We start from the raw sequence: 18,140 nt of genomic DNA on the forward strand, positions 1-18,140 counted from the left end.
GAAAGAATTCTTGAATGTTTCGATGCAAAACAAGCATGCAATCCAGAATGTATTTCATTGAGTTTTCAAGAATTCCTAAATAATGTATTAACCCAAAGTGAATGAGCACCTATCAATGAATGAATAATTTAGATAAATAATTATTCTCATGTCGAATTATATCTGAAATCAGCTGCAAACGCTGATAATAGATTCTCACAGACTGATATAAAACAGAAATGAATTATTTGTTTATAGGTCCTTCTGTATATAGATTTTCATTGGACCTACGATGCAATAGAATGTTCTGAAAACTAATCATTCTAAAGGAAAATTCCACTAACTCGAAACCAATTATGAAATCAAATTCTAGTAAACATGTTTACCACTTGCAATCGTGAACAAAAGTCGGGTTTGCGAAAATTCCGCCCAAAACGGTCAATCACCGACAAAAGTAAAGAACATAATATAAATTAAATATACATAACACCTCCAATGATAAAGAAAATGAAAAGATTTATACAGTAAATATTTATTCGAGATTAGTCAAATATATATGCGATACTATACTATACTATACTATATATGCGATACTATAATAATCAAAACTATGTAGGGTGATGTCTTATGAACGACACAACATATACACAAAATAAAGCAATATAGTATCTCTATACACGTGAAAACACATCTGCAATTGCATCATCTTTTTCTCTGATGTGTCTAATGTCTATCTGTATTCTTGCAGCATCCATCTTCGTCTGAACAATCTCTGTTGTTTTTCACTTTGCTAATGAAAATAATGGGATGTAATTGCTGAATACAATAACCCGAGGAGCTGAACTAATATACACTTAAAAGTGTTCCAAAGCCTTTGTCAAAGCCAAACATTCCTCCTCGTAGAATAGTGTCAATGGTGCTTGTTTAGTCATTCTTATAGAAATAGCTCTTTGGATGATCCACGCTATCTGTAAATTCTTGAATCAATGCTCCACCAACTGCTACATCTCTTCCATCAACAAACGATTGAAATTTTGAGCTGGAAGAACAGGTACACTTTTTGCATGGCCTTCAATTTGGCAAAACGATTCCTGAAATTTGTCAGATCAATTAAACGTGGATTTCTTACTCAACAAGTTTGTTTTAGGATGAGCTGCTATGAAAATATTTGAACAAACTTTCCAATAATATCCAGTCACACCAAAAAACCATTTCAGATCATTGATACTAACAGGTACTGGGAATTCAGAGAAAGCCCTAACCTTAATTTCTAATTTAACATGACCCTGTCCAACAATATGTCCTACAAATGTGAAGCAAGCACAACTATTAGCTAAACCAACTATCACAATGGCATCACTGAGTCGATCAAGAATTTCTGGATTGTTTTAAAGTTATCTTCCCGGGTGTCATTGTAGATAATGACGTCATCGATGTACACATCACAATTATCCAGACCGGATGTTATCATGCTCATTAAATACTATGATATTATTGGATATTCTTCCATACTAAATGATATAAGTTTATACTCATCAAGTCCATCTTGAATTGCAACTGTCGAAATTTCTTTGTCTCATTCCTGAGTGGAATTTGCCAGAAAGCTTTTAAAAAAAGTCAAACTTGGTGATATATTTTGCATTTCCAATTTTGACAATGCAATAATCAATTCTTCGCTTTAGCTTTCGAAATGAATCCGCAAAGTGTGACACTGATGACTGTACTATAGTCAGCGCGCATGCTGAATTTATTACATGGTTTAGGCACAAGAATACAGAGTGAACTCCAGTTACTTTTACTTGATTCTATACAACCTACCCCAGTAAATATTGAAGTTCTTATTTCAAATATACCTGTTTAAGAGGATTCATCTTTTAAGGATGCTTTTTCAGAGGCTTAGAATCTATAACTTCAACGTAATGTTATTTTTATGTGTTCGTTTTGGAACATCAGAAAACACATGCTCATTTTCACATAATAACTGATTTAGCTCGCTCTTTCCTTGTTGCTGCAGATATGAAAGTTTCTGGTCCAGATTGTTTAATGTTTCTGATTCCAGAGGAAGGGATAAATCAGAACCAATCCAGTCAGAATGCATGCAGTCGTGTACATCCTCACTGTGTGAGACAGGTACAGCTAAACTGACTGAATGACTAACATAATCCATTAACATATTTATATGGCAAGGTTATTTCAATTTCTACCTCTCCGGAGTGTTAATGATATAATTAAGTCATGTACTTTCGGTTCAATTGTATAAGGACCATACCAGTTATTCTAACGATGGTTTTGAGGCATTGGTAAGAGAACCAGAACTCTATCACAAGGATGAAAATTCCTTTCCCGTGTATTTCTGTCATACCTTAATTTTATTTATGACTTAGTAGAGTGAAGATTAGTTCTTGCTACTGCACAAGACGTTGCTAAGTCATATTTGAAATCATAGACTTAGTCAAGAAGAGTAATTCTTGAATCTTCGGTTGATGGAAGATTCTTATTAATAACTTCAGTGGTGCACGGACAGCATGTAAAACCCCAGTTCAAAAGGACTAAAAGACAAGTATTCTTGAACTTATTTCATAACACCAAATGAACACTCTCATATCAATCCCTTCATTTATCAAAAACAATATAACATGTTTTTTTTTTTTTTTTCACAGTCTGATGAGATCATTCCAATGCACTTTAGCTTTCTGGGTGATAGGTCAACATTTAAACTGTCATATGCATAACATGTTGGAAAATTAGAGACATGCAAAATTTGACCCTTCAACAGACTGGATAGATTTTGGAAGTCCAACATTTGTAAAAAGTAAAACTTTTTCAATGCTTTTATAATTTTTTTAGTTTTAATATTTCTCTGTGTATATCCTAGGATGCCTTACCCAGCTCACATTTATTTCGCCTTCTTCTAAATATATGAACGAGTCCACTCATTCAAATTAGTGCAAAGACGACATTTTAGACTAAAAGGGATCAAAAACGTATCCCGAGGTTGTGGTGTACATTTTGTGACGTTCGTGCGGTTCTCCTGCATCCTCACTTACTTGCCTCGGCCGAACATGACAATCAATCAGTGTTTTGCATACATAAATGCACGTGTAGACAGGCTCTAATTCCCCACACACGATCAACTAGTAAACCCGCTTGTGTGAACAAAGAAGACGTACATGCCCAACGGGCGCATGCGTCTATAACTTAAGACGTATAGTATTTGTCAAAGGGATTACCTCTGAAAATCTTGTGCACGCACACTTTATGGTCAACAGGTATTGGCTACCTAATTTGGTCTTAGGTAAGGGAACGGCACAGTCTATCATTAGTACCCAAAATGGTTCAATAAAGGCAGAAATATATTGAAGATTAGTTTTATGTATGTTCCGATTGGGTTTTTCTAAGAAGTGTGACAAGTTCTACATTATTTAGAAACCTTCATTTTAAATTTCTGCCAATAACAATGGGAAAAAAATCTCGTGATAATTCTTTTATACTTCTAAATGACAAGCCAATGGAGTTTCATGGGCATTAACATTTCCTGTCGATTTTACCTGGGAACGACGCGGTGAACGTTATAAATAAGGAATAAAGCTAATAAGTAATGATACTATTAGGGGCGTTTGTAGCAGAAATCTGACTTGTAATAGTGTGGTTTTTATCACGTTGAACAGAACATAAACTTAATCGTACCGGTATCTGAAAAGGACGTTCATAGGCAAGCACTGAATAATTATTTAGCGGGAATCGGGGCACTTTGCTTATCTTCTCAATGTTTAATTTGGAGCTATATCCCTGTTTAATATATCCACGACCACTGAGATGTTGAGTTTTGCGAGAAAGAAATAAATCTGCGTTACAGTATGTACGGTAATGATCGTTTGATTTGAGGGCATTTTCTAGTGTACCAATTGCAAGCAAGTGACTACATGAAAGTCAGATTTGGTTGTAATCGATCAAAAAATAATTTCTGCAAAGTTATGGAGCGAACGAGGTGTCAGGATCGTGTGATTATTTCCTACTAGACCCCCAAGTTCTCCTCTTAGGTAAAATTAATGATGCACATTTTTAAGTATCACCCCAAAACAATCCATCAGTTGGTCTTTATTACCGAACTATGACTGAGTGCTAAAAAATTTTTAGTTTGATCAGGTAAAGATTATTTGGTGGCTGTCGCAAGGATAAAATGATTTGACTATTATCTATTTACAAATAAAACTATCAAACTTAGTGTTACCATTACAAAATTTGTAGTAAAGAAACAAATGAGTTCAGCATCAAACATATATATTGACAACGTGTCGTAAGGTGCAATTTTACTTTTGGATGGACACAACTTGATTTCGTCGTATTTAGGAAAATATATTTAATGTTTTTAGATCATGCTGTTGATAGGAAATTAGAATTAAAACCTTTTAATTCGCCCTTCCCATTTCTTGCATTATGATACTATCAAACTTGCAATAAATAGCATGATAATTGATGCAGATAATTTTTTAATTTTGTAACAGAAAACTTTTTGGGCATTCTATCTATCATTAATCTACATTCTAGCATTGTAGTTTATGTTCGGATAATTTGTCGGTGTATTGAAAAATGTCAAGGAATTTATATTTACAAAATGAATTATCCTTTTTGAAGCTTGTGTATTTTTTCTGACCCCCAAACTGGAAATATATTTTTCGAACATATTGGTATATTTCAACCCTGTAGTCATTACGTACACTATACAACAATATCCCTAATAGGTTAGCTGCCTGTTTTCATTATTAAAATATGTTTAATCTAGTGTTTCTCAGATTACCATTACATTTGCACCATCATTTTAATGCCTAACCGTTATCCTTTATAAATTAATTCCAAATGAAAATAATGTGTCGGATAGGTAGAAAAGGTTGATAAAATCTACTGTACCCAAAACGGTTACGTATACTAAAATGCATATATCTTAAATTCTGTAAACATTTATATTTATTGGAGATCCGGGAAGTAAATCATTTTTTAATGAACATTCCTATATTACGTGTTTAGGCTCTAATAGACAGTAACAAAGAATGAGTGAAAACAACAAGCTTTGAACAAATTTACAATTAATTTATTTTCCTTGAAAAACAATGTAACAATGAAAGATAAGAAATTAGAGTTTTAAGAAATCAAATCCAGAAATAATCCAAAAAAATTCATGAATTAAATTTTAGAAGTCCTAGTAATGAAATGTTCTTACGAATTCAAGTTTGAGTTCCGACGAAATTTCCAAAATGAAAGGCGACGACGTATACTGTAGCTATTATTGTGCTGTTGTGTCTACAGTTCTTTGCTTTTACACAGAAGATACTATTCCGGTGTTTGAATTTCCGAGTAAAATTTCAAGAAATATTTTTTTCCAGGAATTCTGTATGAGCACTCAAATATTTATAGGAAAAAGAATTAATTTTTTAGAATCCAAATAATTTGAATAAAAATTAACTCTCAACTGGTCACAAACACTTTCCAATGTAAAGGCCCAACTAACTAATTTCTCTACCGACAAATGTTATACAGTAATAAAAAAGACGCAAAACAGATACCCGTATGAGGGTCATGTGATCACATTCCAGAACAGGATATAAACTATTTACATGTCTAAGGTCACATATTCCAGTAGAGCCTCCATCTCACTCTATGTATCCCACAATACAAATAGATTAAAAGAAAGAAGTTGTTTACTTGATTCTCAATCAAGATCAGGAACTAGGTCAGCATAAGTATACAAAGTTCTATTTTAGGTGTTTTCCAAAAAAACAGGTCCATCTAATTTCTGGAAAGTATCAAATTTCTAGTAAACAAACAAATTCATAGTAAACAAAATTACATTACATTGGCATGCAATGAAATTAGATATTAAAAGATTTAAAACTTACCAACAATTAAAGTAAATCAAATACAAATTAGATCAAATATACACAACACCATCTGTATCACTCAGATTTATTTATGTTGCTGAGTTTTACATTTTTTTCAGGATAGTTGATATTTTCTTTCGTATCATTTGCCACTGAAGTAGCAAATCACCTTTCATGCTGATTCTTTGTGAATCCATTGGGAAATCTGGTGAAGTTGTGTTGGATTCTGTGTCCATAATTCCCCCCCCCCCATCGTGTAGTGTCGGAAGACTAAGTAAGTTATTTTCGTTGTCATTTACCGATTCTGCTATTGATACCATAGAAGTTGTATTGTACAGGATATAAGTGCTTTCCAGCTCGTAGACTTGGTTTCTACCACCTCTCAATTCGTGTTTAATTTTTTTGCAAGTGCTAGATTAAAAATCAGAACTCCTAAAATAAGAATGCAAATATCACGTGCACAGTGATATGCTAGTGTCTTGAATTCTAAAAATAGTTTAAGGTTTTGGAACAGACTGACAGTTGCATGGCTTCAGTGGCTGTTCTTTCCTTCTTTTTTGATGATTGTATACTCCGATTGTAACATCCTGTAACTCATTCAGTCGAGTTTGTTTTAACCAATCAGGGAACCACTTATCTTTAGATACCATTGTAGTTATTCATTTTGCAAGTATCATCAAGTCAATGGTATATGATTATGTCTCTAGCGAAAATTCGTCTCCTTTTTACTAAATGACATGAAATCTTTTTTTTTTAATAGCAGATATGTGTGGATAGGACTCTCTACATTCCAAACATAATAACTTTGCAAATTATGTTACATGTTATGTTGCTTTTATGCTATGATGACATTCCACTTGTTGCAGATAATCCCGATAATACTAGTTTTACCATTGATATGATTATTAGATAACTGAGAAATTTCGATCATACCCAGAGAACACAAAATATTGCATTTGGTTCGAAAAAAGATCACACATAAACATTTAAGATAAACAATGCATATATCTATGTTGTTGATGAACCTAGGTCTTATATTTTGCAAGAATGGAAAGGTCTGGAAAATCTAGTAACCGTATCTCATAAAGTAATGAATATACTTTAACAAAAAGCGTATACACAATCTAGGTTATCAGCTAAATCGTTTCCATCATATCAGTTTACCGATATTAACACATGCCTGTGAAAACTGGGCATTTGTAAGATCTGAAATATTTTATATAAAAAAGTGTATCTTCTTTCTTTAGAAGTATAATGGGTGTCAATAAACTTTGTCGGTTCCCTTTAATTATCAACATTGAAAGTCGCATGAAAAGCTATTAAGTAACGTTAGTTACTAGTTAGGATAAAATAAATGTCTTATCGTATGTATTCTCTCTTATTAAAACGTTTCAGTGATAATTCCAATGACAATAGATGAGTACTAGAAGTGAAATCTACATTAGCTACATATGGAGATAAAAAAGATTTGTATCTGTAAAACGGTAATCAAAATCTGAAGAATTAAGAGCAAAGGATCTATTCAGGCTTGCTTGGGTGGCTAACATCAATACTACATAAAGGCACGCTTGGGTGGCTAACATTAATACTTCATTCAGGCACACTTGGGTATCTAACATCAATACTTCATAATAAAATCTATACAGGCAAACTTGGGTATCTAACATCAATACTTCAAACAGGCACGCTTTGGTGGCTAACATCAATAATTCATACGGGCAAGCTTGGGTGGCTAACATCAATACTTCATACAGGCACGCTTGGGTATCTAACATCAATACTTCATACAGGTACGCTTGGGTATCTAATATCAATGCTTCATACAGGCAAGCTTGGGTGGCTAACATCAATACTTCATACGGGCAAGCTTGGGTGGCTAACATCAATACTTCATACAGGCACGCTTGGGTATCTAACATCAATACTTCATACAGGCACGCTTGGGTGGCTAACATCAATACTTCATACGGGCAAGCTTGGGTGGCTAACATCAATGCTTTATACAGGCACACTTGGGTATCTAACATCAATACTTCATAACAAAATCTATACAGGCAAACTTGGGTATCTAACATCAATACTTCACACAGGCACGCTTGGGTGGCTAGCATCAATACTTCATACGGGCAAGCTTGGGTGGCTAACATCAATACTTCATGCAGGCAAGCCTGGGTATCTAACATCAATACTTCATACAAGCAAGCTTGGGCATCGAACATCAATACTTCATAACAAAATCTATACAGGCAAACTTGAGTATCCAACATCAATACTTCATGCAGGCACGCTTGGGTGGCTAACATCAATACTTCAAACGGGCAAGCTTGGGTATCTAACATCAATACTTCGTACAGACAGGATTGGGTACCTAACATCAATATTTCATTCAGGCAAGTTTGGGTATCTAATATCAATACTGTATACAGGCAGGCTTGGGTGGCTAACATCAATACTGATACAGACACGTTTCAGAGGCTAACATCAATACTTCATACAATAATCTATACAGGCAAGCTTGGGTATCTAAAAGCAATACTTCATAAAATGATCTATACAGGCAAGATTGGGTGGCTAAAATCAATAGTTCATACTGACACGTTTGGGTGGCTAACATCAATACTTCAAGAAAAGATCTAAACAGGCAAGTTTGGGTATCTAACATCAATACTTCATACAGGCAAGCTTGGGTATCCAACATCAGTACTTCGTACAGACAGGATTGGGTATCTAATATCAATACTTTATACAGGCAGGCTTGGGTGGCTATCATCAATTCTTCATAAAACAATCTGCATTGCACCTTGTTTCAAAGTAGTTTGGATTTAGGAAAGATCTATTTCTCATTACCAAAAGATTTATCTAAATGTTCGATTAAGTTTAGAACTGCATATCGTACATTTCATGTTGAAACTGGTAGATGGGCACGTGTTTCCTATCACGGAATATATTGTACACCCTGTCAGTTGCAAGAAATATGTGATGAATATCACTAGATTCAGTTAAGTTTTTATTTTCGTGATGAAAGACAGAACTATATACCTTTTTTATATTTCCAGGTCTAACATTTATAAATTAAAAAAGTTAATAAATACAGGTAACGTAAGAGACACGAAAAATATTGGCAGTTTCTTAGAGTTCCTTTTCCCGATTTGCAAATTCTGTTAAGGATTATGTACTAAAATTACACGCTATATTCGTGTTCTTTTTCTTGTATACCTCATACGTTCTAAACTTCACAAAGTGAGCGCATTAATACCTTATATTGTCTCAGCTGCTGATATATGTTTGTTACTTGGTTCAGATGTGTTCTAGTCTATTGGCATGTACTGTCTGATATTGTATTACCCAATTAGCTTTGGTAAAACATCATCCATTTATGTTTCATTTACAGTGAGATATTTTACTATCAATTAACTTTAAAGTTTTGTTAAACATTTCTGCTGCATATGCAGTTCTCTTTGAACAAACTGAGAATTATTTAATAGTTAATTTCCAGAAAAACCTTAGCTTTCCAGTTAAAACTTTCCCTTCTCTTTCGTAGATCTTTTTTAGATTTACTTTGTTTAGAAATTCCTTTACAAGCATTGTTTATGCCCGTTCCATTTTACTTTCGTTTTCTCATTTGATTATTACTTTACAAGAAATAAATCCCTGTCCAAATGTATTGTTGATTTTTAAAAATATTTTTGCATGTTAGCAAAATATACTTACCACTGATCATCTACATAGGCCGTTTTGTCGAGAAATCGTTTTATGTTAGCTTCCGTTTGTAATGTGTTGGTAGAGTATCCAGTCTATTCAACGAGCCGTTTTTTAGTTGTATTACTGTTGATTTATTTCTCCATAATTGAATGATATTGATGTAAGCAAATGTACTTTCAAGATTATAGTAAACACATGTTAAATAATATCATTTGTCTATTCTCTGCAATGCCTATCAATAGTGATGCTACTCCGTCTCAGATATCTTCGATTTAAAACGTTTTAATGACATTCAAAGAATAAGTTATGCTTGATATCTTGTCTAAGGTGTTGTCATTAAATGAACAGGACCACCATGAAAAAAAGTCCTTTTATCAGAAGTTTGAAATGTTTGAAATACTTGAAACGGTCAAGCGAGTGAATAGTTTCGATTTATGTGAAATTTTGTCATTCCTATTGTTCATTTTAAAACAGACATTACCGAATCAGCATATGCTGTTTTAAATAGAACTTTAATCTCTCTAAATTCAATATTGTTTTAACTGCGATGTTGTATATTAACCTTTTAAAGTTCTTACATTGTATTGTGAAATTAATAGAACACAAAATTCTGTATTTATCTACATCAAAGATGAAATTGAATAATTCTTCAACGTACACTTTTTCAATCATTGTACTGTTGGAGCTGGTGCTGTTTATTTCCACACAGTTATCATTAATGTAATCTGTCAAACTACGTCTTTTCCAAACCGATCAAGCATATAATGTTCTATTTTTAACTCATCAGATTAATACTTGTGTCGAACGTTATTATTCAACACAACCAGCTCAATCTCTTGCCGATTCTCCAGAAGGTATCAACTGGAACCTATAACATAAACCTTTATGATTATGCTGGGAAGTATAATCAGAAAATAGTTAAATAATATCAATTAATCACTGATCTTAAATTTATTTATCTAATAATTTATCTACTAGACTTCTTTGAAAAGGACGGTTTGTTAGATTCTGTATATGTACGACGTGTCTCCACTACTTATTGCTATGTATGTATGTATGTATGTATGTATGCATGTACTGTATGAAAAACATTGTAGCGGTGGCCTCGTGTTAGTTAAAGAGTAGACAGTAAGATATTGCATAGACAGATAGATGTGTTAATTATACTTGCCTTTAATAACTGTAAATTCTGAATCTGCGACTCTACCTTACGAATGTACACATGCTGCAAGACAAGAAGTGTGGATAGTGCAGCAATGCACAACCATAGTAGGAAGATACACAAATGGGAAGTGATATTCTTCTGCTTGTTTGCCATGAAGACGTTACTACTACAGAAACTAAATGACCTTAAGTTTTTCTTATCACTCAATCTTACCAGATAAGAGAGGGAAGGGTTGGCTTCTATTATGCAGACTCTGACAACTTTTAAGTGCACGCTAATAGGTGATAAATTCTCTGTTCCAATAAATATGCCGATTTTCCTATTATAAAAAAAAACCATTTGATGCCAGTCATGTCATGAGACCTGATTAAGACGATATTCATTCTCTTCCATCTATTGACTGGAATAAATAACAGTATAAGACTGTAAGTATATTATTGAATGTACAGTTAGGAAAATGCACATAAACACTCGACATAAATATTGAATGTTTCTGACGCAGAGGCTGCCTGAATGTTTCTGACATAGCTACTGCCTGAATGTTTCTGACATTGATATTGCCGGAATGCTTCTTACATAGCAATTGCTGATTTTGTTTTCTTTGTGTGTGTGTCAGGTGTTTTATATGCCGTAGCAGACAAAAGTAGATTTGATAAGAAATGGGTTTTTTGGGGGAATGAGAGGGACATTTAGTTCCTACCATTGTAGAAATATGACATGATTTTCATTGTTGTACTGTGTCAAGTCTGCAATAGTCACAGTAATTATGATATTTGTTTGATTGGCAGGCAATTTGATAAAGTAAGAATTGCCATGAAAAATATGTTACATAATTGTAACAACATTGGTGTCATCCATCTTCCGATTTTTTCTTTCTTTATTGGTTGCTTCTTAAACACTAATACAATATCCTATTTTCATCTGTCATTCATTACAGAAATAGTACTTGTACCTCTTTGGTAGCAGAACTCCAGTACAATTGCAGGAATGCTCTACAGACGACGCTTTGGTGACCCAGCTAAGAAACATGATGAACCACGAAGGTGAAAGTTTATCTCTCTAACCGAGATTTAGGGACGAATGTTTCTAGTTTCTAGCCGAATACGATTACGGATAGTGTGCTCTCTCGAATGTTATTGTCTTTTATTATAATGTTTACTGCCCCAACAGTCCACATACATCTAGATTAGTTCTAAAGGCAACATGTACAATGGAGATTGTTCCTGCCCCGGGCAGGGCTGAGTTCCAGTGAGACTGTTAGTAAATTTTGCATGGTACCTGTCACAAAGGGACAATATCTAAAATAAAACCTTACGTGTCCCTTATAAGAAGAAATAACACTGAATGAGTCAAAATTTAAACCTCAAGGATATGTTATATTAGCTTCCTTAGCATGTGTATGCATGTGTATGTGTGTATGTGTGTGCACGTGTATGTATTGTGTGTATGTGTATTTGTACGTGTGTTTATTTATCTGAGTGATTAAGTTATAGTGTTCACAATTTGTATCGAAAGTTTAACTTACTTAATGAGAAAAGGTAAGTGTTATATTCTAATGATGTTTGTTTATATGGTGTCAACGTAAGCATCGTAAAATAGATTTATTTTTAAATGGGTCTCTTACTTTTTTCTCAACGAATTACTCATTTATACAGAAAGCAAGCGTGCAATGTGACACTCCTCGCTTTTACTTTAATCAATACTTGAATGTTATATATCGTTACGTGATGATGTTGTAACTTCCATGTAATATTAGCATCGCGAAAACAACTTCAGTTTTCAATAAAACCTGTTGTGTAGTCAATATATTGACTATGACCTAGATGTATTACCATATCGTACTTTATCAGACTATCTAGAAAGATTGCAAAATAATTCTCCCTATCTATATACGACAAAGCACTCTTTCTTGTGTGCTTATTTAGACAACAGAAAATAGCAACTTAACGATGACTTCACGACCTTCAAAATCCATCATGGGATAACTAAATACTTTTCCAGGCTCAAAGATGCGTAATGATCACAATGCCCAAATCTAACGTGATTTAAAAATATGCCATAAAACCAAAGGTATTGATACTGCAATTTTGAAATTCAATTACGACAGCAATACATTTACAGATTCACGAAATAATTAGAAGAAGGCAAATGATGAGAATTGTAACCTCATCTGACCACTACATACCATTTGTCCATATTGAAATATGAATCGGTGTTCAATCTCAACGTTGAAGTTCCATTGATGCGGTACTGAAAATTCAGAGCCAAAATGGGACATCCTATATTGCATGTCCGTTGTTGAAACCCATTGCTAGTCAGTAGTATAGAGAATGTAACTTCTGGCTCAGTTAACTTGTTCTATTCAGTTAAAACTCTTAGACTAGTTCTCATCCACATTAAATCGGTTTTCAACTAAGATATGGCCATTGACCATGCCTTATCTTAAAACATCAATTGACCACAACCGGCTTATGTAAACAGTACTGCGTGGTTGTAACCTTTATCGCCACCAAAATTTAGTGAAAACCCTGACACTATAACCCACAAAATAGCTGCTATAACATCGAAACCCTGACACGATAATCCATACAATAGCTGTTATAACATCGAAACCCTCCCATCACATCCTTATGAGCATAACTTCTGACTCAGTGGTCATGTAACGTTTATGAGCATAACTTATGGCGCAGTGGTCGTCAAAATTTTCTGAATGTAACTCCGAGCTAATTAACCACCAGACTGTTACCAGCCTAACTCCTAGCCTAGTGGCAGCTGTACTTTTCTTATGAGAAAACCCTCAGTGTTCAAAAAATGTTGTGAACGTAGCTTCTGGTTCAGTGGTAATAAATTTGTTTTAAAATAACTTGACTCGGTGTTCTCCACATGGTTATACATGTAACTTCTGGCTCAGTGAGCTTTAGATTTTTTGAGAAACCTGCCTAGTTGGTATTCAAAAAAGTTGCTATAGCGAAGCGAAGCCGCCCTCCCCTACCCATCCACCCAGCCAAATATATATAAAATAGCCAAAGCTTATCTCTCAGTTTTATTAATTGCATAATTACCTGCTTTTTTCCATTTACCGCATTTATAAAAAAGTCTTACAAATAAGAAAATATCCAAATTAATATAAAGATACCAACCTTATCCTTAGGTCATTGCTGAACTACTTTTTACGTCCGTGTCTGTTCTGTCTAGATATTATTGTATCTCATTTAGTCTTGTAGCATATCGACATCCCTTAAGAAACAAAAATAACATACATACATACATACATACATACATACATACATACATACATACATACATACTTTCAGATAATACAACTGCCATATGGTAAAGCATTTAATCAAACAAATCAAAGTATTAATCTGAAACATTTGAAATAAATTTTAACAATTTTAAATATTACGCCACATCGTCGAAATATATAGCTAAATAGGATGAATAAAAGATTGCAGAAATAACATCCATAACAAGCATCATAATAGACATCTACAATATGTTGTACTGAATTCACAACAATACCAGGATAATCAATAACTTGGACTCATTTATTTCGTAAAGATAAAAATGGAATAACAAAAGAAGGAATAAAGCGTGAGTCTGAGTATAAGATTATTTGTAATTTCTGTTTAGGAGAACACGTGTAAAATAGAACAAGTAGAACACAGTCTTTTCTAGTGTTCATTCTATCATAATTAATGCTACTTGAAAATTAAAGCTTAATAAAACAAGGGTTTCAGAACCAAACGTTTGGTTACATTATTCACTTGATGGTGAAGGCGTATTTGTAATACCCAGTGATACAGTGATGAAAATCAATATTATAGTAGATCAAAATATTAATTTACCAAGGTCATCATATGAACTTAAACTTGGAATATATCCTACTGTAAATATTAACTTGCTTCATAAATATAATTCCAGAAGCAGATTATAAATATCCTGTAAATAATTCGTCGAAAGGCAGACGACAAAGATAATAAGAGTAATAATACTTATGCAGATAAGTCTACAAAACGTCATGATACGGATTAAAAAAGACATCAACAAGGATTTATTACTCCGTCCGTGCTTTTATTTTTCAGCAGATATTTTATTTCTGTATTATTTAATTGCTTCAAATAAACATTTTAATACAATTACATATAGGGATCTAATTAATGCAATAATTAGCAAACCAGCATTGTCAGCAATTAAAAAAATATTTTTTTCCAGTAGATGTTAGAAGCAAGATTCTTAGGCTATACTAGCTATGACATGCATTTTGCTGCTCCTGCACTTTTACCTACATTTAACAAATAGTTGGCAATATTGTTCAAAACCTTTTTTCAACGTACCAATGAACGAACCACCGCTACCGCTGCAACCACCACCGCCTTCGCAGTTACCGCTTGTTAATCCTTTTAAAACATTTGCTATGGCAACGCTAAGAGTTCTTTATGTAATAGCAATAGTTGCAATAGCAGTAGAAATTGCTACACTTTACTGAGGAACAGTTTTAACCTTTCTCAAAATAGTGACTTTGTGTCTTTGGTTTTTGACTAGGCGTTCTTAATATTTTCTCTAATTTAGCTTCTACGTCTGTTAAATGGACAACAATTTGTGCTCTTTTACTTTTACAACCATCTAATTCCTTCTTTAATTTAGCCATATTAGCGGTATCTTGTTCTTTAACAGTATCTATAGTCTACTGTTTATTTGTGAAAAATTATTTAAAATATATACTCTTGTCTGAACCATTGGAAAGGTTGTACACTTTTTTGCTGCACTGATACAGTTGCATGCAATATGCTTTAGCATTGGTGTTAAAATATTTCTCTCAGCAATTTCAAAATATACTGCATATAAATAAAAATAAGAAACAATCTTGTGGCAACTAGTTTTGTGGTACAACAGTTTAAAAATCTTACAAAACGTGCAATGTCTATTCCATTCTGATTGGAATTCGGCAGTTGCTTCAAACGTTTCATACACGTTTCAATATGTAAAATATATGTTCGAAATCATTCCTCCTAATCACTATTGCCAGTCACAAAAAGGGTTTAAGTAAATTAAGGGTTTCATCACGTCCATTCAATATTGAGACTGATACACATGTAGGAAACGAGCGACATAAAAGGAAAACGAGACCTTTGTGCAAATCGTGAGATCAAAAGATGAGATCAAAGATGAATATCATTTTGTCTTACTTTATCCTCTGTAACTTGCGCTTAGAAAAGTTTATACTGGTCATTATTATTGGCAGAAACCAAACATGTACGAACTATTTCAACTACTCCAAAAATGAAGTTTTAACTACTGTAAAACACCAAGGTAAATTTGTGCATAGTGCATTCCGGATTAAGACACTCTCTCTCTCTCTCTCTCTCTCTCCGGATTAAGACACTCTCTCTCTCTCTCTCTCTCTCCGGATTAAGACACTCTCTCTCTCTCTCTCTCTCTCTCTCTCTCCGGATTAAGACTCTCTCTCTCTCTCTCTCTCTCTCTCTCTCTCTCTCCGGATTAAGACACACACTCTCTCTCTCCGGATTAAGACTCTCTCTCTCTCTCTCTCTCTCTCTCTCTCTCTCTCTCTCTCTCTCTCTTCGATGATTTATGCGTACACAGGTTTATGTCGCCATTATTCGTTAATTTATGCTGCAGTATATTCCATATGTATTATATATTTTATTGACTATGGTGTCTTATTTGCACACGGCAATCAGTGAAACAATCTGTTATGTCCTACTACGCAAAACAGTCTTACTTTGTGCCCGATATGTAAGTCGTAAGTGGCACGAATGAACATTCTAACTTGCTAGTATATATATATATATATATATATATATATATATATATATATATATATATATATATATATATATATATATATATATATATGTGTGTGTGTGTGTGTGTGTGTGTGTGTGTGTGTGTGTGTGTGTGTACCTTAACAATCCTAACAGACGAAACTGTATTCAGTTGTACTTCAGTTTGAAAGATCAAAATTTTTAATGAGTTTCAAAGTATCCCCAAAGAATGATTTTTAATGATTTTTTTTTAAAAAAAAATGTTTTTATTGATGTTTCTCTATCCCAAAACGGGATTTAGAAACGCAAACCGACTAGTTTAGCTCCCTCACAAATTTACTTTATTCTACTACAACAGCAACAAAAACAACAACAACAACTACTACTACTACTACTACTACTACTAATAATAATAATAATAATAATAATAATGATAATAATAATAATATAGTTTCATATTCGTGTATTATTTCCCCCCAGAAGAGCTGTTAATTGTTTACTCATGATCACCATCGTCTTCTAAATAGTCATGGCTTTCAAACAGCTTAGTAGCCATACTATCATACGTTCCATGTCGAACATTTTTCAATCTTCAAAAATAAAGGTTCATGAGCCAAAAGAAAGCATACTTTTATAGAACACTATAGTGTTTTTGGACGATATCAGACTAAAACCCTTTCTAATTCTAACATGAAAGGTAGCTAGTTATACTGGCATAATTGACATATAGATAAACAGTGTTTTTGTTTGGTATATTTTGCATTAATGCCGAAAAAGTGTGTGTCAAATATATTTATGTATGAAACGATAGGCAGTCAATTTATTTTGATAATATATACTGATGTTCTAATGCTTAAAACATAATAAAGTATTTATATGTGATATCATTTATAAATGCGTACAGGTACTTATACAGAGTCAATGTGATGAAATGCCTGTCGTAAGTATAAAAATATATTTTCATTGTTCGTCGGTGCATAAGATTCAAGACTATTTTAAACTGACGAGTGACGTTGTATTATTAAATAAACTCAGTTTATCGGTCTTGTTGATTCATTATTATTATAAGAAAGTGCCAATCCCATAACAAAATTGATGGGGCGTCTCGGTCAAAAGGTAATAAAATTATTACCTCGACGTGATGTTGTTTACGTAATTCTAGTGTAAACTCTTCCGCATCAGAGTTTATATGGCTTGGTCCTGTCTATTGATGGTAGTCCATTTATGTCAATAATGTGCACTTAGACTTCTTTGTAATAATATCGTGAAGCTAGAATTGAAACTGTCATAATCTCCAACTTTCTGACAACCACGAGCTATAAACGATTTATCTATTTCCTGTTCAATATGATTGTTCTTGTTATTTCCTAACAAGGAAGATATTTATGTGGCTTTGTGAAAAAGAAAATGATTTACCTGTGTCCATGATGATGAAAAGGACTCACTGTTTCCTACTGATGCCGAGTGTTACATGAAAGTCTCATTGGCAAGGAAAAGAAAGAAAGACAAAAAACTCAATCTTGGTTTTAACTAGAGTTGAACGCTGTGTCGCTGATAAAATCTGAAAACGAAAATTGATGATAAGACAAAGTCTCATTTTCCAAAATAAAACTGAAAATTCTTGTC

The 18,140-nt window shown here is 33.4% G+C and overlaps 1 protein-coding gene across 1 annotated transcript in view; it reads right to left on the reverse strand.

The window, feature by feature from the left end:
* Window positions 1-10,883, reverse strand: part of LOC149794068 (uncharacterized) — a 55,523-nt gene extending 44,640 nt beyond the window's left edge. The window contains exon 1 of the mRNA XM_089968013.1: window positions 10,729-10,883. Coding sequence (XP_089824139.1) covers window positions 10,729-10,875 — 147 coding nt within the window. The 5' untranslated portion in view covers window positions 10,876-10,883. The remainder of the gene's footprint in view (window positions 1-10,728) is intronic.
* Window positions 10,884-18,140: the final 7,257 nt, after the last annotated feature.

This window comes from Sinohyriopsis cumingii, chromosome 8, assembly GCF_028554795.1.
Source record: "Sinohyriopsis cumingii isolate HCF-2022 chromosome 8, ASM2855479v2, whole genome shotgun sequence".
NCBI lineage: Eukaryota > Metazoa > Mollusca > Bivalvia > Unionida > Unionidae > Sinohyriopsis > Sinohyriopsis cumingii.